We start from the raw sequence: 27,554 nt of genomic DNA, 5'->3' as shown, positions 1-27,554 counted from the left end.
TTGTTCATATCTGTAACCCTAACTTACTGGGAGCTGGGGCAGGAGGACCTTGCCAAAAGTACCTATCTCTGTCTCCCTCCCTTTCTCTCTCTTTCTCTAGCTCTCTCATAAAGGGAGGAAAGATATCTTAACCTTGCCCTGAAAATACTTGGCTCTAAGACTACTTCCAGATCATCTTTCTGTGTCTTCTAAAGCCAGTTATTGTAAAATCTTTCCACCTCCATTAACCATAAACTGATTCTGTAGAAATCTCTACATGTTATTATTGTTTGGATTCATTGTCCTGCTATCCACCTTCCTGGAATGGACATTTCTCAGATGTCTAGGGGGTTGCCCAAGAGCATCTGCTCAGCCATAGCCACCAGGGACTCTAGGACAGGAATTCTGCATCTTCCTTCCCTCTCCCCCCTCAGAAGAGTCAGAAAAGCCATGTGAAACCTTCTGATTTTTAATTATTGACAACAAATTTTTTTTTTGAGAGATTTTCACTTTAGGGCGCGTGCGCTCGCCAGACAGACAGAGAGAGACATAGAGACAGAAAGCGAGAAATCACCCCCCAGGGGGGATGGTCACGCCGCAATCCCTTCTCCTCCATTCTCCTCTCGGGATCGTGGGCACGCACGCACACGCGCCCGGCGTGAGTTTTAAGCCACCGGGTCCAGGACGCGAACCGCGGTTGACTACGTGGGAATCCAGCGACATAGCCATTACACTAACTGCTGGTTCCCAACAAATTGGTTTTTAAATGTGGGGGGCTGCCAATTCAAAATGCATAAACTAACCAGGCTATTCTAGGCTGGGCGGAAAGGGGACAGCTCCTACATCTCGGGCTGGTGCAAGGATGTGGGCCCCATTTATAGTCCCCTGACATGAACATCCAGATTTTCCTCATGAATGAAGTTGGTACAGTTGTTCTCTTTTTCGATGGTGAGTGCCAATGTTGTAGGGAGGTCTTGTGTACTCTGCGTCTGTATTTGATTATTTCTTAAGTAAGTCTGAATCATTATTACTCTCATAGAGATGACAGGAGATATGGGTGGGAATCTTCAAAAGGTTCATATAAAAAATTATGCATGGATTTCAAATGTTTTTTGTACCAAAATCAACTCACACGTTAATTTTATATATTTAAAGTCCCCTTCAGATGGTATTATAAGATGTTTAAAATCAGCAAGGAATACGATGGAAGCGTAGAAAGCAAGCACATGCCCTGCCTGCCCTGTTGGTACTTCTCAGTGCAGGCGTGGAGGCAGGGTGTGTGCATAGTAATGGAAACAGGAGGTAACAGCACATGACACACTTCTCTCCCAGTACTTGGAAAAAAGAAGTCTGAGTTGCCTCTTGAGTTTTAAAACTGGGTGTGGATGCAAATTCAACTTAGCAAAGTTATTGAGAACTGTGTTTTATATCTGTTATTAAAGATTACAGATTTTAATCTTGCCCCATTCTTTTCCCTTTCTTCCCAACCCTTCTCACCTTTTGAGTTTCTGCTTAAGTTTGGTTGGTCACTGGCCAACAGGTAAAGAGTTTGCATCTTCCAGGAGAACCTCCCAGAACGAGAACTGGCCTCCACACTCATAGCAGCCCATCTGCTGACTGAAGTCTAGTCATATCAGGTCTTCCAAGGCGAGCGTGAAATACAATAATGGAAGAAACAAGGCTTTTCAGTGGGCATTAATGCTAGAAAGTAGAGCTCCTATTTGACTGTGAAGGGCTTGACTTCTTGGGAACTAATCAACCTGGGGCATATGAACGCTGCTTAGCTAGAATGAAGGAACTAGAGATGGATGAGCTAGAAGTAGACCATGGTCAGCTCACTCCTGGTGGCTTTAGTCAATGCAATCTTGTGTCTCTGATTGAGAATGCACCAAAGCAAAGGTTAAAATCAGTAACTAAGGCAAAGTGGGTCTGAAAAGAACTGACTAAAGGGAGCAAATGAGGAATGATTAATTAGAGTGGCTTTGGGCTCAGTAATCTCTAAATAAATGTTACCTCCCTTAATCCTCATCTGCTGGTCTCCAAGTCATTAAGTACAGTTTTGATTTGCCGATGGCTGTTTCTTCATCTTAAACATTGAAAGCAGTGTGTTTCCAAGAAGTTACAGGGGGGTGATTAATCTTTATGTACTAAGGAAAGATTGAGGTAACAAGGAAACAAGAGTTAATGGGATTCCAAGTGCACATGGAATTTAACAAACAAGATGAAATCTGGTTTGAACTATGACCTCTGTCTTAAGTATAAATTTATACATACTTTTTCTCTCCTACTTTTCCCCAATAGATTGATGATTTTCTTTTCATGTTTCTTTTTTTATTTTTTCTGACTGTGTGATTTTTCCTTTGTTTTTTCCACTGTAAACTGTAAGAGACCATGACTGCCATTCTGCCACAATGGCTGTTTAGCATTTTCACTTTTAGCAAAATGGATTTAGAGCTCTATTGCAGCCGTCATTTTTGGCATTGGAATAAATAAGCCACTTATACTTTTTATTTAAGAAATTGAAAGTTCTGGGCCAGTTATATTGCCTGGTGGTTAAGGTAGCCAGATCTCACATGACTGACTCTGCAATTTGAGTCCCAGTTCTGGCATCTTGAAAACCATAGTGGGTAAGCGTATGTGTGCTCCCCAAATCTCAACGGGAAGAAGAAATGAAGAAGACAGAATTGTGGTGTGAGCACACACCGTTGCTTTCTCCCTTCTCTGTCTCTCTGGTGAGTGCACATACCTTCTGACAAATTGGAGGGGGAGAAAAAAAAAAGAGAGAGAGAAAGGAAGAAAGAAAGAAAAAGAAATTAACAGAATTATTTGTTATTCCAGAAATACAAATTATTCGTACACTCTCTTGCCCTAATTCATTCAAAGCATCAAGTGATATTTCAGCCTTTTCTACTTTTTCTAAAGTATCAGAAATGTTCCAGGCTGACGTTTACTATTAATATAATTTTATCTGTGTCCCTACAAGAGGGGACACAGTAATAATAATTACTTATTAAAAATAATTTTCTTGGGACCAGCAGGTGATGTGGTAGTTAAGGGCACCGGAGTCCAACATGGCCGATTACGGTCCTGGACCTAGCAACTTGAAAATGTGTGTGTGTGTGTGTGTGTGTGTGTGTGTGCGCGCGCGCGCGCGCGCGCCTGAAATCCCAAGAGGATAATGAAGGGGAGGAGAAGGGATTGTGGCATAGCCATCCTCCTGGGAGGGTGAGAAATCACTCTCCCTTTCTCTGTCTCTCTCTGACAAGTGCATTGCCCTATAGCAAAAAAAAAAAAAAAAACTTAAAAAAAAAGTGATTTTCTTTTAGGATGATTTTCTTTCAGATTTAGAATTCTGAGTTGTCATTTGGAGAACCAGTGTCTTCCTTTTTTTCTCTAGGGGATTTTGATCACAGCCTTCAGGGGAAAAAAGTTATCTGCCTTGCTTAACACTTTTTTCTTTCCCTCTGGTCAAGAGAGGTTTACCAATAACAAAGAAGTACTAAGAGCAGTAAATTCCTGTCCCCAAATCTGGTCTCCCTAGAGTCCATTCCCTGGTTATACCCAAAAGTGAACAAAAATAGAAAGTACTTGAAAGACATCAAAAAGAAGAATCCTTTCCCTGTTCTCCTCTCACATTCGCTCATCATGAAAAAGTCTAAAGGAAACAGAGGATTTAATCACACTACTACTTGAACAATCTCCAAATGTCTGTGATCATGTATCTCATTGATCAAAGATTTTCAATTGCACCTGCCAATAAAGCATTTTGATGTAAATTCCATATAAATTCTACTATACACTGGACATCTTATAAAACATACCCTAAAAAGAGGCACTTAAAAAAGACAAGGTGAGGGACCAGCGGATGGCATAGTGGTTATGTCACTGGACTCCCACATGGCCAACCACAGTTTGAGTCCTGGACCCAGCAGCTTGAAATTCATGCCAGGTGCATGTGCGTGTGTGCCCAAAATCCCAAGAGGAGAATGAAGGAGAAGGGATTGCAGCATGGCCATCCCCTCATTGGAGGTGATTTCTGTCTCTCTGATGAGTACATGTGCCCTAGAGCAAAACATCTCTCTAAAAAAACACACACAAGGTGAACATATAGGTTAGGCTGAACATACTATGCCTTCACTCCAAAGGACTGTGTGGGGGCTCCTTGCAAGCCCTGACCCAGCAAGGCCATAGAAAGTGCATTTGGGAATATGACTGGCCCTTGAACATAGCACTTCCCATGAGACCCAGAAGCAAGTGCCTTCACCAACGCTGTGCTGCCTCTTGTGGTGAAAGGGGCAGCATGGCCTTTGCTCAACCAAAGGCCAAGCTGCTCTCTCCCTAAAAACACCGATGGCCACAGCCCTTTGATGCCCTGGTGGGTTCTGGTTCTTAGCCTATGTCCGGTGGGCTCTCCCTGGTGCAGTTTTCTGAATTTCCAGGATGTTGACTTCCACAAGCACTTATCTGCATATCTAGGGAGCTGCAGAATGAGCAGGGCTGTTTTCAGGAAGTTCCCACTGTAGTAAGAAGAATGCCAGTGACTGTGATGTCAGGCAGACCATGGGGAGAGCCTGGAGGTCACCAGGGTCAAAGGAAGAAGAGAATATTTAGTTGGGATGGCAGGCCTCCTAAAGGAGTAGGCTTTGTCATGAGCTTTGAAGGATGAATAGGAGTTCAGTAAGATGAGATGAGGGAGGAACCAGTTGTGGGAACTGAAGAAAGTGGGCACAGAGGGTGTGCCTAGAGGAGTCGGGGTCACATGGCCAGAGAAGGTCTCACTGCCATACTTGTTCCAGCCACCTCCTCACTGGGTACCTTCCTTCCACCCTGCCCCTTTACTCTTTTCTGAACCCGGCCACCAGAGAGGCTCTGTTATATGGAAATCATGTCATGATAGATCATACCCCTCCTCTGCTCCAAACTCTGGTATTTCTCCCACCTTGATGGCACATAAACCTTTGTCTTTTCTGTAGCCACCTTGATTTCATTCCCAACCACCTGTTCCACCATCTGCCTCTGCAGCCCTCCCTGAGCTTCCTTACGCGGCCTGCAGCAAGCCAGGACTCTCTTACCAGGAGCCTTTGTACCCACTATTTGTTCCCTTGGCCAGAATACGGTTTCCCAACAGTCCCCACATCCCTTGCGTCTTGTGCACCCAGATGTCACCTGGTCTTGCTTCTCAAGTCCCATTTGTCTAACTCTTCCTACCCCTGTATGCTCCCTTATTCCCAGCACTTCTTACTATCCAAACATACTGTATATTTCAGCATTTATCTTGTTCATTTATTTTTTTCCCCATTTAGAATGTAAGCTCCATGAGGGACAGTGTTTTGTCTATTTCGTTCACCTTCAACTCCCTGATACTAAAACAGTGCTTGAGCAGATGTGTGAGTAAATGGATAATTGAGTGAATGAATGAATGAATATGAAGCAGAAGGCTTGTCTTCACCCTAAGGAGCAGTGGGAAGTCACTAAAGCTTCTTCACAGGAGAGGAATGTGATCAGGGTCAGTTGCTTTGGGGAGTTTTATTGTGGCATTGCACACTATGCTGGAGCAGTACGTCATCAGTGGCAGCGAGGCCAGTCAGAAGGGCATTGCAGTTGCAGAAGGCTGCTGCAGTGGTGTGTGGAATGGAGGGCAGGACAAAGAACCCGAGAACTTTATGTTAGCCAGCTGTGCACATAGGGAAGAAGACACTCAGCTGCCCAGACTGTGTAGAGAAATGGGAAAATGAGCTACGATACCGAAGGGCACTGGCACTAGGCAGGTGTTTTGTGGAGTACTGCGGAGTCAGGGTGGAGGCTAAGTGTGGTGTGGTAGTTGCTCACCTAGACCCACACCGAAGGAATCCTGGGTTCACATCTAGGGGCCTTCCTGTACACATTGGGCATGTACACGTGCCTGTGATCTGGACTGGCAGAGACTGGGTGTGGCTCATGGCATGGGAACCCTTTCGAGGGTGCCTGTCTTCTTTTCTCTTTCTCACTGTCTCCCTAAAGGAAGAAATAAATGAAGGAGAGGAAGAGAGCAAGAAAGAGAAAAAGATGGACCAGCCTGAGTTCTGGCTATCCTAAGCGCAGTGTGCCACTGTGAACCTCAGTCTGTATCCGTGCATGGGAATTAGAAAGGCAGCTAGCACACTGCAACCACAAGCGGTGTTCCAGGCACTCTTCCTGCATCCGTTGTTTAACAAGCTCTAGCCATTTTTGGTTTGTTTTTGTGTTAACTTAGTTTAACATATTATAAAGAGAAGGGGTACGAATCATAAATAACAATAAAATTATTTTATTATCCCAAAAGCTAAAAACTCAAATAAAAGGTAACTTTATTAGCCTTCAAGGTGGAGAATTGACACCATTTAGCTCCATCAGGTGTGTGACCCTTTTCCTTTGATGAAAGATCCTTTACACATCGTGTCATCATTTGCTCTGAGCTGGTGTGCACAACAGAATCCAAACTTAGTTTCCCGCCCTGGTCAGTTCATCCTGTAGAGAGTTTCCCGGGTGACACGTTCCTGTGCAATGATCAACTCTGGGGGGGAAGGGGTTAGGATGGACATGCTGAGGTCATCCCAACTGTGCCTTAGGAATGCTGTAATGGGAATAGTGGAATTCATCATGAGCCTCATTTTTTCCTCACCAAAAATAGAAACCTCTTAATGAAAATATGCTGTAACTGCTTGGAGCCTGAGGAGGCAAATGCAGGCTAAAGAGAGTCATTTAGCATTTTTATGGTGTGAGTGGAAGAAAAAAAAACAAAGCATCTAAAGCTTTGAGTTAACTCTTCATTTCTTTTTTAACTTCTGGTTTCAGTTTTACCTTGTGGAGTGCAATTTTTAGTGTGCTTTTCAAGGTTTCTAATGAGACATTGCTGTGGGCACTGCTTTCTTTAAATCACTTACATTTGACTAACACACAAGACTAAGAATGTGAGACCAGACGGTGATGCAGCAATAAAACATGAAGCTTGGGCCAGGAGGAGGTGGGTGGTTAAGGTGCTGGATCCTACCTCACTGACTCGATGCAATGGTCCGAGTCCTGGACCCAGCAACTTGAAAATCACGCCGGGCACATGTGCTTGCATGCCCAAAATTCCCAGAGGAAACTGGAGGAGAATGGATTGTTGTGGTGTGGCCATCCTCTTTAGAGGATGATATCTTATTTTCCCTCTCTCTCTGTCTCTGTCTCTGGCGAGCACATGTGCCCTGTAGCAAAACAAATAAAAAATAAAAATAAAAAAAAAATATTCTATGAGGCTGAGCCACATGTTTATATCTGGAGAACTCCTTGAGTACACAGGGCACTCCTTGAGTACCCAAAATCTGGGGCTGGCTGCAGCCGGGGGTGGATTGTGGCATCAAGATTCTGTTGGGGATGCTCTATCTCTCTCACACACATACAGAAGAAACAATAAATAAATGAAAACTTTTTAAAAAGAAGAAAGAACTAATGGTATACTTGTCTTTCAAACCACTGGGAAAACTTCAAGTAGAAAAGTCAACATTTTAAAAAGATTTTTGTCATAGGGCATGTGCACTCACCAGAGATAGCCAGAGTGAGGGGGAAAGTGATAAATCATTTCATTCATGCTTCTTCATTCTCCTCACGGGAGTTTGGGCACCCATGCACATGCACCCAGCATGATTTTCAAGCCACCAGGTCCAGGACACGAACCACAGGGAGCCATGTGGGAATCCAGCGCCTTAACCTGCTAATCCAAAAGTCAACTTTTTAATATTTGATTTGGAGGGACCAGCAGTTAGCGTAATGGCTATGTCACTGGACTCCCACGTAGTCGACCATGGTTCAAGTCCTGGCCCCAGTGGCTTAAACTCACGCCGGGCGTGTGTGCATGCATGCCCAAGATCCCTAGAGGAGAATGGAGGAGAAGGGATTGCGGCGTGACCATCCCCCCTGGGGGGTGATTTCGCTCCTTCTGTCTCTCCGTCTCTCTCTGTCTGGTGAGCGCACGCGCCCTATAGCAAAAACCTCTCCAAAAAAAAAATTGATTTGGATTCATTTTTATGCTGAGTGGAAAAAAGTTACTATGTATAAGTTAAATTGTTTTGCATAAGGCCTATAGAAATCCAAATTTATCACATGCTGTCAGTGAACGAACATTCTAATCAGGACTATCAGATTAGCAAATGAGAGAGAAACAGAGATGAGCACCAAGCAGTGTTACCACTGGGTTCAAGGACAGGTGTCTCAGGAAACATAGTGCCCTGTTCCCCGGCCAGCAGATGTCAGAGTAAAGGAGCCATACCACTCAGCATGAGACACCCTGAAACTCAAATCCCCTCACCTCTCATGGTGTAGCCAAAGAACTACAAGGTGGCAAATCCTAGGTGCCCTGTCTCCTGGTTTAGGGCTCTTGTACCCAGAGACTTTAATGTGTTTTTGTTGTTGTTGTTTGTTTGCCAGATAACTTCTATTCCAGCCTCCCTACACATGGCAGCCACCATTTTAACTGTAACAGTCTGATCTTAAAAACAGAAATACTGGGACCAGCAGTTAGCATAATGGCTATGTCGCTGGACTCCCATGTAGTCGATCGCGGTTCATGTCCCAGACCCGGTGGCTTGAAACACACCAGGCACGTGTGCGTGCATGCCCAAGGTCCCAAAAGGAACATGGAGGAGAAGGAATTGTGGCGTGGCCATCCCCCCTGGGGGGTGATTTCTCACTTTCTGTCTCTCTGTCTCTGTCTGGAGAGCGCACGTGCCCTATAGCAAAAAAAAAAACAAAAAAACCTCTACAAAAAAAAAACAGAAATACTTAAGTTCACTGAGTTCCATCAAGGTAGAGATGATTAATTCAAAGGCAGGCATAGAATTATGTTTTATTAAGTTTGGAGGGCAATCTAGTGAAAGATCTGTCATTTTTGAGACCAAAGACAATTGAATCATCTCCAAACACTTCTGTGTTTTATTTTTTTTTAATCCATGTAGAAAATCAAAATTGTAATTGAGTGTCTCAGATAAACAGAAATGTTCTAGATCTGCCCACTCAACTGAACTGGAGCTATGTGTCATGATTAAAAAAAGAAAAAGACAGTAAAACAAGGCTCCTCTTCCTCCTAATCACCTTTATTGTTGTTGCCAGAGGACATGTGTGCTGTGAGCAGGGGGAGAAGTGCCCCCCATGGGGCATGGTCATGCCACCATAATTTCTTCCTCTCCATTTCTCTACCCGGTTGGGATCTGGGGTACTCACACACATGTGCCTGATGTGTTCTTCAGGCTGCCAAGGCTAATTCAGGCTGCATGGCCAGCCATGTGAGCTCCAGCTCCCTTAACCATCAGGCCAGCCCACGCCTTTTAATTTATTTGTCAAAGTGGACTCCAGGAGAAAGAGGATAGAAAGAGGCAAAGGGTTGCCACAAAAGAGGGAAACTCCAAGAACTTTCTAGCTTGACTGGAGGGGTAGAGTGCAGAGCTGTGCCCCCTGCCTCCCCCTCCCTACTTCCCTTTAGCTTCCCCCACTGCTCCCTGTACCCATCCAACCTCTACAATTCACACATGTCTCCAGGACATTGAGTCCAAAATGGAGCGCCTCCAAGCACACTCCATTACGAAGCAATATTCACACTCGTTCCCAGTGTTCTGAACTGTTTGAGGATGTATGCATTTAGGTCTTTATGGGCTGGGAATTATGGATAATTTGGCAGGGCAAACACCGTAAGTGGTTTATTACATAACTCTGCAGTTGGCAGTAAGACACAGTGCATTCAAATTAAGCAACACTCACTCATCCAAGAAGACTTTGCTTTTCATTTTTTGGAGGCATAAACGCTCTGCCTTGTTTTTTTCCTGTTGCATATATTTTTTTTAATTGTGCCTGACTTTAATAATTCTTTGAAGTTAATTTTTAAATATGAACAGTAGGGTTCCTTTAACATCTGGGAACTTAAGAGCTGTCCCTGTGTGCCCCTAAACTATAGAATGCTTAAATAACTTGAATGCTTTTAGATAACAATGAATTTGGAGAAAGAAGATAGGACTTAAGACTCAGATTTCCATAGGGATTGAAAGTGGCAAAATGCTTAGAAGAGAGGTGCAGCCTTTTGATAGGGCTGGAGTGAGCAGGTCTTACATGCCAGTGTGCTTCTCCAGACCAGACAGCTCAACTGTATCTAGCTTTTCAATTACAGGTTCTATTCTTTCCATTTTTTCTTCCTGTCCTTTTTTGGGGGGTGGGGAGAGGAAAAGAAGCATTTAGTCTATAAGCCTCTAAGCAGGATCTCTTAATGTTTATTTTCTCAATTTCACAGGCTAGATTCACTAAAATGTGCTTATATCTTTGCCTGAAGTCAGTAGCTGTTAGAAGAATGATCAATGTGTTACATATTCCTAGTTCTCAAATTACAATAATAAAGTTTTCAAAAGAAAATTCTAGGATTGCTTTAGGATTTTTCCCCACTTAACCCACTGTGGAATAAAGTGAGAATTAAGCTGTCCATCCAATAAAGTTGAACTAGGGGAAGAAAATAAAAAGGAAAGAAACTACATTTCAAAATAAATCCCATGCTTTTCTTTAAAAACAGAGTTCATTGACCAAGACATATTTCAAAATGTTTTCTCTAATGCCCCAATATGAAACCTCGATTGAGGTTTTTCAGGAAATTACAGGGATCAAGCAAACTCACCAAGACTTTGGTCTCCAGGTCTCCCAAAGCCTTGAAACTTCCCTGCAGGCTAATTGCTGTTTACTGCTCTAGACTCGGTCCTTTTTCTTCTGTAACATTTTCCATCTTAAGAAGGGTCGTCCCATTCAGCTGAGGAGCGCGTTGTCTGAGTGGCTGAATGGAATTACTACCAGTGGAAACTATGCTGCAAGAGGGCTTGGTAAAGCAGCTGCGAAGCAAACCTCAGCTGTTTTTTCCATCTTCCCCAAGCAGAGTTAATTAGCATAGGGAAAATGACTAAGGTGTTGACGTCACCTCTTTCCAGTAGAAACTTACACTTTGTCCCTGTCTGCCTGCAAGCATGCAGGACTTGAGTCAGGAATGTGCTGTCCAAACAGGATGCTCTGGAAGCCCAGCTTTTTTTTCCCCAGGGGGCTGGCCTTCAGTGCTTTATAAGGGCTGGCTCTGGAAAGAACCTACACAGCCTCTTGGAAGGGAACTCACTTGGGGCTCGGCTGCGTGGGTCTCTAGTTGTTCACTGTGAGAAAGCAAGATGCACTTTAGAAACTTTAACTACAGTTTTAGCTCCCTGATTGCCTGTGTGGCAAACAGTGAGATCTTCAGCGAAAGTGAAACCAGGGTAAGGCTGCTAATATAATGTGATTTTTGTTTTTAAAGCATTATGCTAATTGGAATTCTTAACTGAAACTCTGGGGAGTATGTGACAGTTTTGTCAATTTGGGGGTTTGGGAATACATCCAAAGTATTGCGAGTCTTGAAAGTCAGAAGCTGTTGTCTGAGGAACAAACTGAGGGAATTGTTAAAGGTCTCAATATTTGAAAACACCCAGGTCTTTAGACCAATTTACTGTAAGACAGCATTTGGGTATTGTATGGTTTTTATTCTGTGTGTTGTAAGGAAGTTTTTCAGGGAGTGGCCACTCCTGACAGTGAATAAATAGAGCGTTTTACTTTTACAACTAGAATTCAGAATAATATGATTTCATCTTAGGAAATATGTACTGTAAAAACATTTGTGTATTCTTAGCAATTACAAGGACCTGTCCACAAGCTTCTAGATTACTCTAGCTATAGAAAATGCAGTCATAGCAAATAATAAAACTGGACAAATAATGTAAGTGTGGGATAAGCGTGCCTCCTGGGCAGCAGCTCTCATTGAAGGTAATTAATATAATTAGTCATTTTAGTCAGTGTTTTTCTTCATTTGATTAAAAAGTAAGATTTTCATCAGTAGCTAACCAGCTGTCTAACTGGTCTTTAATAATATTGTATACGAATGAATCCTTTATTCTTTTGGAGGGGATGGGTGGAGTTTGTGTTACATGCTTTATACCCAAAGCCATCTTGGGGGACATGTGAAGGTTTCTTTCTTTAAAAAAAAAGAAAAAATCAAATTTAACTCCAAATCGTGTTTGCAGGCTGGGACTATAGTTTTGAGCTAGATTATAGAGTATGCTTTATGTGTAAAGTATTACAAAATCATTTCCTTCATCTTAGTCTTATGTAAGTAAAATTGTTAATTAAGTAGAGATGTTACCCAGCATGTTTAATAATTTGGTATCAGTTATCAGAACAAATAGATTCTTTTATAAGAGAATGGTATAATCATAATCTGGATTTAATCGATAATGTGATTTCTTCTTTGTTCTGGGCCTGAGCCATGATTTATACTCTAAAAATATTCATCAGAGTCATCTCTCCCAAATTCTGAATCATAACTTCAAAACTACCTAGTTGGTCACAATGCGTACTGGTGAGGTCATGCAAAATTCCAAATTTATGAAGACACCCTTCTACTGGAAACTTGCTCGTACTCAAGAGAGTTAGGGACAAAAGTAATGATGGGGGGAGAAGAAATTTGCTGGGAACTGTGGAGCCTCACCTCTGCATTCTCTCAGAAGGGGGCTCTGTAGAACTCCACAGGGCAAATCAGATGTTCATAAACTGAGGAAAACCAGGGGACTCGCAAAGAGCAAGGCTATGCATCATTCCCCCTGCCCTTACCATCCTGCCTGGTGGGACGGCAGTCCATCTCCCGGATAGCCCCACCTGTAGGGCAGCCAACTCGTTCCATCTCTCTGAAGCCAGTATTCCTAAAGACCTTCCCCTCTGTTTCTCAGAATCCTCACTCCTAGTGCAGAAATTCTGCACTTTCCAGAGGTTTCCAGGGCACTTGACTCTGTTGCCTCTTCTGCATCACTCTCCTGTGTGGAGGGCAGTTTGATCTGGACCCAAGCTCTGGGCCACCCCCTCCTCCTCTCATCTGGGTTTCCTCAGCCTGTCCTAGGTGTTTAATCTGTAAACAACACTCAGATACAGTCTGCCTTGAAGCAGTTGAAGACTGCTTCAACTGCCCACCAACACCCTCCATCTCCGGTTAGAATTTTAAGGAATTGCAGGGATTGGAATGGCCTTCTGCTCTCCACACTGACACTCCCATCCCAGAACCCAGCTCAGGGCGTCTCTCCCAGAACTTTTCCCAGGAGGTTATGAGCTGTTTCCTGAATCCATGCTCCTAATCCTCGAACTTGGGTTTTCCATTCTAAGACCTCATGCTGTTTCAGAATTTTCATTAACCCTGTGATGTGTGTACGTATATAAAGCCAGTGTGAAGAAATTTACAGTGCATCAATTTTTTTAACCAGCTTTATTTCAGAGAGTTGCAAAGTAACAGACTAAAATTTAAAGAAAAAGAAAACAATAGGACTTTTGAAACTAGTTTCTTTTAGAAATACAGAATTTATTTTATTAGAGTCACTGTTTTTCAATTCAATAAAAATTTAGTTTTTATCTGTGTGCTTTTTAAATTAGCTGCTGGACGTTTAAGCCATAAAAAAAAAAAAATTGATATACAGAACATCACCTGAACTGAGCTGGGAGGTTGGGACTGGGGAAGGTCATTAGGACAGAAGGACCTCAGACCAGGGGATAATGAAATATCAGACTATACCTCCTTGGAAATGCTCATTCTCCTTTTAAAAAGGATATTTCTGTTTCTATATGAAATGTTTACCTGCTAGTCATTGTTCTCCTGAATATAAATGTATTTAGCCATTTATACCTTCTTACCTTATAAAATCACCTTTATTAGGACTCAAAGGAGTGTCTTCCCTTTCACAAAAAAAGTTAGGAAGTTCTTGAAATGATAGATAATCCACTTCCTCGATAAATAAGATGATGTCCTCTGATCAAGGGTCATATGACCATCAATTTTAATTACTTTTATTTGTATTGCTTTTCTTCAGGCCAAATTTGAATCCCTCTTTAGGACTTATGACAAAGATATCACCTTTCAGTATTTTAAGAGCTTCAAACGAGTCCGAATAAACTTCAGCAACCCCTTATCAGCAGCCGACGCCAGACTCCAACTGCATAAGACTGAGTTTCTTGGGAAGGAAATGAAGTTATATTTTGCTCAGGTGAGTTGGTTTTATTGATTCACATCTTTTCCCTTCTCCCTTTAATTTACTTTTTCTATATTTTCAGTTTATTTATTTCTTCTGAGAGATAGACAGAGAAATAGGCACCCCAACAGAGTCCTCATGCCATGATAGAGCCTCAGCCAGCCAGGCCACAGGCACATGCCGGCAGGCTCAGGGCAATTCTGGGACATGAACCCAGGACCCCTCCCATGTGGGTTTCACTGCACTACACTATGTCACTGCATGGACCCTCCCACCCTTTCTTTCTAGGTTTTTTCTTTTCCTTTAATTGCCACAGGGTGCATGTGCTTGCCAGAGAGAGAGACAGACAGACAGACAGACAGAGATAGAGCAAGAGAGAAGGAAAGCACCTCCCATTGGGATGTGGTCATACCTCAGTCCCTTCACCTCCATTTCTTTTTTTTTTTTTTTAATTGTTTTTTTTTTTTTTTGAGAGGTTTTTGCGATAGGGCACGTGCGCTCGCCAGACAGAGAGAGACAGAGAGACAGAAAGCGAGAAATCACCCCCCAGGGGGGATGGCCACACTGCAATCCCTTCTCCTCCATTCTCCTCTCGGGATCTTGGGCACGCACGCACACGCGCCCGGCATGAGTTTTAAGCCACCGGGTCCGGGACACGAACCACGGTCGACTACGTGGGAGTCCAGCGACATAGCCACTACACTAACCTCTGGTCCCTCCATTTCTTGATCCTGTTAGGACTTGGGGCACACACACACACACACACAGAGGGGCCAGGATTTGAACCATGGTCAGTCATGTGGGATCCAGCTTCCTCCTTAATCATTAGGCTCTGGGGATGGTTCGTTCCACCTTTTTTTTTTTTTTTTTTTGTGTGTGTGAGAGGTTTTCTCCTTAGTGTGCATGCACTTGTGGGAGAGAGAGAAATAGTGAGAGGAAAAATGAGAAATCACCCAGCAGGGCGAATGGCCACACCACTGTTCCTTCCCCACCATTCTCCTCCTGGGATCTTGGGCGTGCATACACATGCACCCTGTGTGATTTTCAGTAAATAGTGAGAGGAAAAATGAGAAATCACCCAGCAGGGCGAATGGCCACACCACTGTTCCTTCCCCACCATTCTCCTCCTGGGATCTTGGGCGTGCATACACATGCACCCTGTGTGATTTTCAGTCCATCAGGTCCAGGACTCAAACCACAGTCAGCCATGTGAGAGTCCAGGACGTAACCTCTATGCCGTCCGCTGTCCTCCCATTCTACCCTTTTTGAAGACAGCTTATAGATTGATTACTATATACTCCAGTTAAAAACTCTGAAGAATTCATCTTGAGAAAGACAAAATTAATTTGCAGTGTCTCACCTATTTTAACAAGACATCCAGTTGTGTTTAAAAGCAACCTCAGAAACAGTCCCTGACTCTCTTGGGTTGATAATAATGAAATAAAGGAAGGTCTCTCTGTCATTCAGGGAGGGGTAGAATGCCTCTGCATGGGCATGGCTGCTCCCGCACCCTCAGTTTTGCACAGCAAGTGTTCATGACTGTGCTCCAGGCTTAGGGCTAAACACCCAGTCCAGAGCGAGCAGAGGGCACAGGCTACATCACAGGCACTCAGGCATCAGCTTGCTCACTGAAGAGCTAGGAGTCCCCGAACAAGCATGCAGATTAGCACCAGGCTGCCAGGCCTAGCCTGGAAGGAGAAAACGCTAACGAGACAGTAGCTGATGGTAATAAACCCTCCTGTTACTGGGATTGGTCCAGGGTGTCCATGGTGAGGAGCTGCAAGTGGATCTGCTTTTTCTCCTGACCTCTAACCTTCTGACCCTCCTCACAAGACTCTTACGTGACCCATCTTCAAAGCCTCTCTCCAAGCTCTAGTCTACAATATAATAGAGGCTGATGGATTGTTAGGGGAAGGAGAAGGACTTTCTACAAAGCCAATCCCTATCCCCCCACCACCCTCACCTCTGCTCTCTCTCTCTCTCACACACACACCAACCCTGGGAAGGGAAGTCGATGGGAAGGGAGGGAAAAAGAGAAGACCCTGTCCGGAGGCCTCATGACTTTGAAAGGAAGCTCTTCAGACTAAATGTCCTAGTTTTTTCTTTTTCAAAATGGGAGGGCAAACTTGCTGGGCCATTCGAGCGTGTATTAAAGCTTGTACTCTGAACGCCCTGCTCACAGACACTCCCACCCCTCCTCTCCCATGGTACTTCCTTGGGAGATGTGGGACTGGGCTTTGACCTTGGGTCCCAAGTCTTCCTCTGCAAGTATACTCCTTTCTGCATCAGGTGAGGTTTTATAGAAATAATTACAGTACTTAGTACTTTCATGACTTTTCTTGATCATTAAAATAGTGCTTGTTCATTGTGAAAATCAGCGGGTGGGATATTAAAGTGAAAAGAAAACTCAAACTGGTAAGCTTTTGATGTAATATCTTTCTGGACCACCCTCTCGTCACTGGCATAATTTTAAAGACCATACTAGGATCACAAGTTATATTGTTCCTAATTATTTTTTAAAATCTTCTGGAAAGTGGATTTTTGTTCTCCTTTCTTGCATTTGGCATCTGATTGGGAGCCCCAGAGGGAAGAAATGGAGTCAGGGCTGTTAGGGGGTGCAGCTGCAGAAGCCTGAAGCATGGCTCCCTGTCCTTGTGCTGTCCCTCTGGAAAGCTGCGTCATCTGAGATATTGCTTAGCCTTTGGGCCTTAAGCTGTGCTTCTGTGGTCTGAAGAGCTCAGAGAAATTGATTCTGAGACCCCTTCTGACCTTGAAGACAATGGCTTTATTTTCCCATTTGTACTAAAGCCATCTCTCTTAATTTCTGTCAGCCTAGGTCAAACATAATTAACCACTGGTTGTCCTGGTGCCTGGGAGGGGCTCTGGGCATATCTGCGCCAGGACCAGAGTTCACACATCCCGTTAGCTCCCCCTTCCGGGAGTTCATGAGTCATCCTTGAACCAGACCTGTTCTCTTCCTGGCTGTGGCCTATGCCCTCACACCTGCCTTTTCAAAGGCACAGTGACCTATATTTCTCTCTCTCCTCAGACGTTACACATAGGAAGCTCCCACCTGGCTCCACCAAACCCAGACAAGCAGTTTCTGATCTCTCCTCCCGCGTCCCCTCCAGTTGGTTGGAAGCAAGTAGAAGATGCGACTCCAGTCATAAACTATGATCTTTTATATGCTATCTCCAAGCTAGGCCCAGGTAAGTAGTGCCCTCAGGAGGAGAGGGATGGAGGGAGGTGTGGAGCAACTGTGCTGGAGGCCCTAAGATGAGATGCTCTCCTGTACCCCAGCACATGCAGGTGTCCCCACTGCCCTTCTGAGCTCTCCTGTGATCCAGTGTGGTCTTGCTGTGTGAACCATCTGTGTGTGCATCCTCCTGCATCATTGCTGGGAGTGTGCACTTCTTAGGAAGGTGTGCAAGCAAGACTGCAGCATGATCTCTCCCACAGGCAGCACCTGAGTCCATCCCCTCACCCACTCGGTGCAGGCTGCCTGCAAGGCCTCAGCCCAGGCCCCAGATCCTGTCACTCCAGGTGGAGAAGAGCGATTGGACTTTTCGTAGGGAAAACAGACCTTGCTTGTAGAAGTTAGATTTTCAGTCAAGGTCATTTCATCTGTTCATCTGATTGGTTCTCACCTGGTCTTTGTAATGGGCCAGGGAAGGAGAACCATAGAGCACAGTGGAGGACTTCCCCAGGATCCCATAGGGCCACTCTCCTACTGCACTTGCCGGAGAAAGAAGGGACAGAAGTGTGAGCACTCAGAAACAGATACCGTAGCCGCCTCATCCATAAAATGGGGCTCACTGGTGGAATTGTGATGGTAGAAGAGATGATCACAGAGTGAAAAACAAGTTTTTTGAAATAGCAGGCTGTGAGTTGTTGCTGCCCTATCTGCTAGCTATGGGTGAGGAGGTGGGAGTGAAGGAGGGGTTTGGGGAAAGAGGTATAAGCCACCCTCCTACCCCATCCATGAAGCAAATAAAAATGCTGAGCCCATCAGCTCCTTGTTTCTCCTTGGCCAGCAAACTGATGGTCCTTGGGTTGAGGGTTTTATTTTCTCAAGCCATCAGCAGTTTCATATCGAAAAGATTACATTTCTGAAAACATCGCCCCAACGGAAATTCCCTCTGTGGTACAAAGCAGGAATCACGTTACTTACTGCTAATCACATTGTTTATCGTGAAGGTCACGACCGAAAATGGCCAGTTTGAGGATGTCTGTGCTCCTCCAGGGCAGCGTCTGGTGAGGTGCATTCAGGGTCTGAGGGTGTGGAATCTTCCAGTATGGTAGAAATGGAGGAAGTGGGATCTCTGCCTGGAGAGAGGCATCAGCTTCTCAAGAGTCAAGAAGGGCTGTTCATGAAAATTCTCCACACCCTAGAATCTACCACTCCTATACAAAAGATTGGTTGGAGGAGTCTTTTTTAAGAAAATAGATGTAGTAAGACCAATTTGCCCTTAGTTTATTTAACAATGAACTTGAATATTTTATATTTCAGCTATGCTGTTCAGCCAACAGGATTGCCCAGGTTTTTCAAACATAGTTCCAGGTCCTGAGCTTTCTAGATTTTGGCTAATTGAGAGATCCATAACAATTTGTGACGATGTTTTCAGTGATCTATCTTCCTTACATACTTTAATTCTCTCTCAGAGGAAGGCTCCTGCATCCTTTCCAGCCTTCCAGCCTCAGGGGTAGGCTAGAGGAAAGTTAGCCATCCTCCTTAAGAGTGAGAGTACTTCCCATCTGGAGGAGCATCCGGATAGCAGGAGCTAGGACTCCCTGCCTGACGGCTCCTCCAGCTGGCAATCACACCAGGCCGGAGGAGTACACCTAAGGGGCTTTCTCACCCAGAACTTCAGTAATTCCCTCATATAGAGCCTTGGAGGAACACTCACCCCAGGTCACTCTAGGAGTGGAGTGAGCTGCCACACACCTTCCTGGCCCAGTTTCAAATCCTAGCATTCCTACAACTCACTCCACCAATTCTACATCCAGTTCTAAACATTATTCTGGGTCACATTTATCGGTCATGTGAAGTATGAGCAGGTCCTAAGTGTCTTGTGTGCATTCATTCATGCAATTCTCTGCCCTTACTATCTATTTTTATAGAGGAGGAGACTGTGGTGTCCAGGGAGACAAAATAATGTGCCCCGGGACTGGGTAGGACTCAGAGCCTACGTGTTGGCCACTCTGCTGCACTGCCTCCCATCAGCACCAAAGGGCAACTCTTCCTGGACCAGAAAGGGCTGCCCGGCTCCTCTGTTAAACCTTGCCATGGTTTCTAGTTTCAGAAAGCTCACTCCACTCTTGCGGAATCAGAGTGAGCTTAGCTAAACCTGAAAAACTTAGGCTGACATAGACCAACAGTGCCCTCCTGGTTTCCAAGTTAAGAGAAAAAGGATTTTCTGGTCACAAATATTTGCAGAGCACCTGGTTCAAGGCAGCCATACCTGCATCTGCACACAGGGCCTCCTCAAGTCTCCTGGTCTCTGGGGTCACAGCAACCCTCAGTGGGAACCTCATGAGGGAATTTCAGGGGGCCTATTACCAGATATGTTTATTCACATAACATCTTTTTCCTGAACTGATACTCCTCACACTACACTTAGGGAAACACTGGCAGATGGAGAGTCCTCTGGATGCCTGGTGGACAGGAAAAGTGTAACTACATATGCATCTCTTCTACGCTTTCTATATGCCTGGAATCAGGGTGCTTGACAGTTACAGAGGAGATACCTATTTTTCTAAATGAGCCACTAAAAAAGTACAAATCTTAAATGTGCCTGGCTGTGTCCTTCTATCCCATTGGATGTATGGGGGCATATCTTTAAGAAGTTCATTGAAAATAAATATTATGAGTATTGGCCTCTTGGCTTAATGGTTAAGGGAGCCAGATCCCACATGGTTGATCGTGCAGTTCTAACCCTGGATCCATCAGTTCAAAAAACATGCCAGGCATCCGGACAGAATGGAAAAATGGAAGAGAAGGAATCCTGACAAATCCTTACAGAATGGAAAAATGGAAGAGAAGGGATTGTAGCATGACCACACACCTTTGGGAGATGCTTTCTCCTCCCTGTCTCTCTCTGGCGAGTGCAAAGGTCCTCTGGCAATTAAATGCCAGTTATGAAAAAATCATGCCTGTGGGACCAGCAGATGGTATAATGGTTATGTTGCTAGACTCCCATGTAGTCAACAGCAGTTCGAGTCCTGGACCCAGACTCACGCCAGGCGCATGTGTGTGCATGCCCAAGATCCCAAGAGGAGAATAGAAGAGAAGGGATTGTGGCGTGGCCAACTCCCTTGGGAGGTGGTGATTTCTCACTTTCTGTCTCTGTCTCTCTCTGTCTGTCCAGTGAGCACACACATCCTATAGCAAAACAACTCTCAAAAAAACAAAGCCTAGATTTCAGATGTTTGCAACAAATAAACTCATACCTTGATCCCATTTTTCTGCAAATTTTTTGAAGTTGCCTTGTATGTAGGAACTCGACAGAGTTGACTCCTAAATGCTTTCCCCTTTAGGCCTGACTTTTGCCTCTTGCAAATGTATCCAAGTTACCCTCTAGTTTAGGGGAAAAGTATGAATTACACGCAGCGACCGACACCACTCCCAGTGTGGTGGTCCATGTATGTGAGAGTGATCAAGAGAATGAGGAAGAAGAGGAGATGGAAAGAATGAAGAGACCCAAACCAAAAATTATCCAGACCAGAAGGCCGGAGTACACACCTATCCACTTAAGCTGAACCGGCACACAGATGGAGAAGTAGTCCAAATCGTGCTCGTGGAGAGGATCTTTTACTGTGCACGTGGCCGGTCACTGCTTTGGAGGTGGCAGCCGTGATCGCTGTGGCAGAAACTCCAGTTCATGTTGCTCAGAAGAGAATCAAGGCTTCGTCTCCTTGTTCTAATGCTGCACATCAGTCAATGTTCATGGCACTCGGGAATGTCTTGGGCCAATCACTGAGTTTGTGGTGATCGCACAAGGACATTGGGGGACGTCTTGAGAAAACCGATAACGATAGTGTTTTATACTTGTTCTTTTCTGGTAGGTTCTGTTTTTGCCACGGGCAGGTTGATCATTGGGTCCCAGGAGATTTCTGTTTCTAATCAGCCCACAGGATAGACTCTCTCTACCAATAGGAAGAGACACCATGCGAAGGTGCCAAGGGTCTAACGCAGGAAGATTGTGAAAACAACACCACAGTGTGGACCTTGTAGTGTTTCATCTCTTCCCTCATGTTCTAATGTCTGTGCATGTATATTACTGATTTTCAGACTAACCTTTGTTTGTGTATAAAGTTAAGCCATTGTCGTTTGACATCTTTTGGGAAGCTAGGAAAGCATTTGAGCAATGGGTCACCTTTCCGGATTCTTGACTCTCTTTGCAGTAGCACGCCCTCGTAGAATTCTACCTGGGATACATTCGCTAGCCTCCTCCCTGGTGCAAGAGGCACCTTGCACTTTTCCAAGAGGAGCTGGTCTGAAATTGCTATGTAGAGTTTAGCGTGTACAATTCAGAGAACAACAGTATCACTGCCAATATTCAGTGAGTGAACATTTTTAGTTTAGGTGTTTGGGGTCAGACATTGGTTTTAGTTATTTCTTTAACGTGGTGGTTTATATCCATGAGTCATAGCCGGAAACCTTTTGGGGAACTGTGGCTTGAAATAGTTGATTCTTTTACCCCAGCAAAACATCACAATAAACTTGTAAATAAAGCCGATAGTATATAATCATACCTGTTGTACACTTCGGTGAAAAATATGGCAGTGGAAGAATAGTGTCAGATGTATTAACCTACCTGTGAGTTGTATGTTGTAGAAAAAGATGTCTAACAGGACTTGAATTCAAAGCATGTGAAGTGGATTGTAGACGTGTGGTGATACGAGAAGGATGCAGTGCCTTTCCCCATTAATTCCTGATGGAATTGTTATATTAGGTTAATATTTGTCATTTTTTTTCTAGTTGTAATGTGTATGTCTGGTAAATAGGTATTATATTTTGGCCTTACAATATCATAACAAAGTGTGTCATTTTGAAATACCTAATGCCAAGTAATAGTGCATGCTTTGGAAATCTGGAAGACAGTTTTCTTTGAAAAGCAAATACCTTTGCATTGAATTGATTGTTCATATCGAGAAATTGATCGAATGTTCTCACAATCCTGTTTACAGTACTTGGTAGGAGGGAGCCGGTGAGGGGGAGACCGTTGCATAGCTGTGTTAGTGTTTCTAGTTAAGTGCTTTTAAACTGGAGAGGCTAACCTCAAACTATTTTTTTTAACTGCATTCTATAATAAATCGGCACAGTATGCTCTTTATGGAAAAGTGATCTGTTTGACATTTTATTTCTGGGGTTAATCTGTGAACACTTTGAATTCTGTAGTCTCTAGAGGCTATATTCCTCTGTCACTTTGAGTTTAGAAACTTGTCATTCTTGCTGCAGTTCACAGGGTCCACTACACTCACAACACGTCGCTTAGAACAGAGAAAACAAGTCAAACTGAAATCGGAAGTCAGAGTATTTCCTTGGTACAGATGGATAATATCATGGTAAAAACTCTAGTCACCAGCACCTCCACCAAGCAATAATGTTTTTGATTGTTAATTTAAGGAGTTTTCTGATAGAAAAGATGTCCACAGGGGCTGTCCTCATAGCCTAGTGTTAAAGGAGCTGGATCCCACATGACTAACTGGTTTGAATCCTATCTCTGCAGCTTAAAAAAAAACACGCCAGGCACATGTGCATGTGTACATGCCCAAAATCTCAACAGGATGAAGACATGGAGAAGAGATTACAGTGTGACCATTTTCCATTGGCGGGTACTCTTTCTTTCTCTCTCTCTCTCTCTCTCTCTCTCTTTCTCTCTCACTGTTGAGTGCCCTCTAGCAGTTAAAAGACAAAAGATGTCCACAGGAGATACTACATCATAAGGGCCACTTATGTTCCAAAGATCTGTCCGGAACCTCTGTTTGAATCTCTAGCAGCCCTTTCTCTGGAACTCATATTTCAATGGCATTGAACTTCCTGGCCTAATCTACAAAGGCCTCAATGGCCAGTATTTATTTGCTGAAATCTGACATGTGACATTAATCTTGATCAAGATTAACATGAGGCATTACTCCATGAAAATTCACAGGCTACTTTTTTTTCCTTTTATAAGAAACACCATCCTTGGGAACCAGCAGTTAACATAATGGCTATGTCACTGGACTCCCACGTAGTCGACCGCAGTTCGCATCCTGGACCCAGTGGCTTAAAACTCATGCCGGGCGCGTGTGTGTGAGTGCCCAAGATCCCGAGAGGAGAATGGAGGAGAAGGGATTGCGGCATGACCATCCCCCCTGGGGGGTGATTTCTTGCTTTCTATCTCTATGTCTCTCTCTGTCTGTCTGGCGAGCGCACACACCCTAGAGCAAAAACCTCTCAAAAAAAAAAAAGGAGACACCATCCTAGGGCCAGCAGATGGTGTGGTGGTTAAGGCACCAGACTCCCACATGACTGGCCATAGTTTAAGTCCCAGACCTGGCAGCTTGTTTTTTCATTTTTCCCTCTCTCGCTCTCTCTGTCTCTCTCTGGTAAGCACACATGCCCTGTAGCAAATTTTAAAATAGTAATAGTGATAAATAAAACTAAACAATTCTTTTTTAAAAAGAAAGATCAGCCTGTTATTTCCCAAGAGCATTTGCGTATCTTAAAACCGTATCTGTTGGGGAACCAGCAGTTAGCGTAATGGCTATGTCGCTGGACTCCCACGTAGTCGACCGCGGTTCGCGTCCCAGACCCAGTGGCTTAAAAACTCACGCCGGGCGCGTGTGCGTGCGTGCCCAAGATCCCGAGAGGAGAATGGAGGAGAAGGGATTGCGGCATGACCATCCCCCTTGGGGGATGATTTCTCGCTTTCTGTCTCTATGTCTCTCTCTGTCTGGCAAGTGCACGCGCCCTATAGCAAAAACCTCTCCACAAAAAAAAAAAAAAGAAAGAAAGAAAAAAAATCTGTTCAAAGTTTAAACTTACAGGAAAATCCACATTTTAGTCAAGTTGATCATATCTGATTATTGGGCAGATTCACCAAGTAGCAATATGGGAAGGAGGAGGTTATCATTATTCATTTAAAATAAGTAAGAGCTCTTAGTGAGCAGAGCTGAACCAAGAAATAGGCCCAAGATGCTAGTTCATAAATGACTCTGGAAAAGGAAAAGATGTGTTGTCCTGGGTGCCCTTACATAACTGGGGGGAAACATGGTGGTCCCATACCTGTGAGGTTGACAGACTCCAGTGTAGAAACCGCAAGTCAATGAATATCTTCACTCAGGGCTGACTCCCTCCCCCCACCAAAGATTTAAGATGTATCAGCTCAGGCTGTTTCTGTTTTTATTTTAAAGTTTATTCATTTATTCCATGAGAGAGACAGAGACAGACGCCTCCAAAGCACAGACCAACCCTAGTCTTACCCATGTGCCAGGGAGCTCCTGAGATGTGAACCCAAGACCTTTTCCATGTCAATCCAGTTGTATTACCCGTGTGCTACCACCTGGCCCCAAGACCGCCTCTTTTGAGTAGTTCTGTGGCAGGTAGGTACAAGTGACAGCCTCAGCTGAAACTGAAATCGATAATGTAAGTGGTTACTGGTGACCAGGCTGATGGATCTGAAAGACCCTACACTGTGAATGTGCCCAGCACCTGTGCATTTTTTTTGTCTGAGATACTCTCAGTAAATGCAAAATGAAGGCGCAGAGCAGGTGGAATCATGCAGAACACACTCTTTGCCATTGATTGAAGTATTTCTTAAATAGCTTTTGATAGGATATATTGCTGATCTAATGGTAAAGAGCTTAGGGCCATCCAAGCATAATCAGCCCTAAACGTATGCCAAATCAAAGTGAAGAGTGGCAATCAATGAGGGCGGAGCAGCAGTTCATGCAGCTATTCATACTCAGGTTATAAACATTGATTGGCTGTCAGCACGCATTTAGGATTTTATGTTTCCAGAATGTTGTGTGAATTAGTACCCACAGGAGATTTGAGTTTTCAGAGAGCTTTAACTTGAGGTGAAATATATAGAAGTCACTACAACAAAGTAAAAATAAATCGGTTTTATAAAAAATTCAATTGCAGAGGATTAAATGTACTACGTGGACAAGTTATGACCAGAAATGAATGGGCGGCTGGACTATGCCATACTTTACAGCACATGTAGAACCCTGAGGAATGTTTGCCCCAATAAAGTATGTTCATATCCAGTACCATTCACCTAAAGATCAGCAATTCAGATGGAAAATGCATATATAATTCACTCTAAAATTATTCAGGAAGAAGGTAGACTTCAAGTAAAAACTCTTTTTCTTCCCTGATTCTCTGGTTTCCTGAGTCTGAAGCAGGGAATCATTTTCAAGCCTGTACCATGCTTAGCCATCTTTAATTCCCATCTGAAATGCGATCTGTGACTGTCCAAAAGTTCCTCAGCAATCAAGTAGACAGCTTTGATTCTCACACACCTCATTTTCTTCAGCTATCCTTCCCTGCTGTTCCTGAAAGGTCATTTTAATCATGGTTGGGTATATGAAGGACAAGGAAATCATCCGCGAGTGATTGAGACGTGGTGCCTACCTGTGGCATTTCGTTTTTCTTTCCTTTCAAGATCCCGGTCAGAGATTTGATGAGTTTTCTACGCAGGGAATGAGAGCCAGACCAACGCTGTAGCCACTGCTTATAGGTCACTTTTCCAAGGCTGTGTGGGGCCCCTCCCAGTGACATTCATGCTCTGGTCATGTGGGATTCTCAGTGTTTCTACTCACTACTCCCATGTAGTCAATCGCGGTTGGAGTCCCGAACCCGGTGGCTTAAACTCTTGCCGGGTGCACGTGCGTGTGTGCCCAAGATCCCAAGAGGAGAATGGAGGAGAAGGGATTGCGGTGTGGCCATCCTTCCTGGAGGGTGAGTTCTCGCTTTCTGTCCCTCTATCTCTGTCTTTCTGGCGAACGTGTGCCCTATAGCAATTCCCCCCCCCCCAAAAAAAAAGTAAGTAAAAATAAAGTTAAATTTTATTTACTCCCTTGAAGTTTATTATATGACCAATTTCAATTTTTTTTATGTTCAGAACTAATACTTTAGGAACAACATACGTATATATGTAAAATACCAGAAGAAGCATGGATGGTCCTTTTTTAAGCTTTTAGCTTGAGGCCTGAATATCAGAAACTACTAAATTTCCTTTTAAGAAGGAAAGTTTCTGTAGACCAGTGAGGCCAGACACCCGGAGCCTGAGATGACCTGTGGCTCCCAGCCTGGGCTCGTCACCTGGAGTAGGCAGTAGATGGGCCGGCCACTGAGCCAGGGATGGAAATCATGAATTACCAAAAATTCAGAACACCTTCTGGAAATGTCTTCCTTCCCAGGGATCAAGGCATTTTAATTGACTGGACTATGCTACTGGGATACTCAGGGAGGCAGAAGCAATGATGATCAACAGATCTCCTTAAAGGCTCACCCTCTGGGAACATTCCCACCCTATTGACCAGTGCTTGGATGGCTGCAGCCAAGCACCTGGGTCCTTTGAAGCCGGGGTTGAGGGGTGCTGAGAATGGGAGCTGCACACGGCCCTGTGGAGACATCGTGGTGTGGGCCATCCACCCTAATTAGGAAAGTCCTAGATTCAGGGCATGTGGCAAGGCTCCCTGGAGGGTACTATTTCCTTTATGTTCAGCCCAGGTGTGTTTGAACCCCACTCACAACATTTTCCAACTGCAGAAACTACAGAGAAGGGGAGGAAGAGCAAATTGCTCACCTCCGAAAGTGAAGGGAGGGTGGTACAGGGGGGAAACGGTCCTGCATGCAGGGAGCAGTGCTGACCCAGCAGCTCCAACCTCACATGATCGCCTCATAGGATGCCAAGGGCCTTGTATCCCTGCAGGTCCCAGCTGCTGCCATGGTAGGAGGCCCCTGAGGCCCCACCAAACTGAAGGGCATGGAACAGTGTGGCCTGGACCTTACCGTCAGGAACTGTACACAGGAGGAAGAGGCTAGACTCCTAGCTAGATAGGGCTTTGCCAAGATCCTGAGGCCACCTCAGAGGCAAACCTGCCACCAACGATGGAAACACCACAGTGCACTTGAAGGGGCCTTCAGAAACAAGATGGGAAGATGACAAGGGGCAACACAGACCCTTTCTTCTATTAGGCACCACTCCCCTCCTATACTATCCTCGCCCCTGTTACAGATAACAGAGCAAGGGGGAGACTGCTCATTCACTCACAGGCTGGTCGGGTAAGCCCACCCTGCCAAAACCAGGGTGAAGACTGGAGGCCTCAGCTGGAGAGAGCTGCCAATCAAGAAACGTGGCTGAGCCAAGGGCAGCAGCGCCCCCTCCTGCCTGTGCTGCACTGTCTCCACTCAGGAGATCTAAGGAGAGAAGACCGGGAATGGGGCACAGGAAGGTTCCAGGTGGAGTCTGAGGTTATGAGGAAGGTGACCGGGGCGGCTCACAGGGAAAAAGAGCGTTAAGTAAA

The 27,554-nt window shown here is 44.5% G+C and overlaps 1 protein-coding gene and 1 long non-coding RNA gene across 4 annotated transcripts in view; one reads left to right on the top strand and one right to left on the bottom strand.

Moving 5' to 3' along the window:
• Window positions 1-10,858, bottom strand: part of LOC102494508 (uncharacterized) — a 35,304-nt gene extending 24,446 nt beyond the window's left edge. For both annotated transcript variants that reach the window (XR_335334.2, XR_335333.2), the window contains exon 1: window positions 10,628-10,858. This is a non-coding gene — a long non-coding RNA (uncharacterized LOC102494508). The remainder of the gene's footprint in view (window positions 1-10,627) is intronic.
• Window positions 1-22,377, top strand: part of RCAN1 (regulator of calcineurin 1) — a 102,276-nt gene extending 79,899 nt beyond the window's left edge. Inside the window, exons 1-4 of one of the 2 annotated variants that reach the window (XM_006153919.3) lie at window positions 11,081-11,246; window positions 13,872-14,045; window positions 17,080-17,239; window positions 20,617-22,377. In XM_006153919.3, coding sequence (XP_006153981.1) covers window positions 11,160-11,246; window positions 13,872-14,045; window positions 17,080-17,239; window positions 20,617-20,789 — 594 coding nt within the window. In that variant the 5' untranslated portion in view covers window positions 11,081-11,159 and the 3' untranslated portion in view covers window positions 20,790-22,377. Of the gene's footprint in view, window positions 1-11,080; window positions 11,247-13,871; window positions 14,046-17,079; window positions 17,240-20,616 lie in introns of those variants that run through there. The other variant, XM_014589933.1, reaches the window with a different exon arrangement.
• Window positions 22,378-27,554: the final 5,177 nt, after the last annotated feature.

The sequence above is a fragment of the Tupaia chinensis genome, unplaced genomic scaffold (assembly GCF_000334495.1).
Source record: "Tupaia chinensis unplaced genomic scaffold, TupChi_1.0 Scaffold000392_1, whole genome shotgun sequence".
NCBI classification, from domain to species: Eukaryota; Metazoa; Chordata; class Mammalia; order Scandentia; family Tupaiidae; genus Tupaia; species Tupaia belangeri.
The sequence above is the reverse complement of the archived record's forward strand: the minus strand, read 5'-3'. Positions and strand labels throughout refer to the sequence as shown.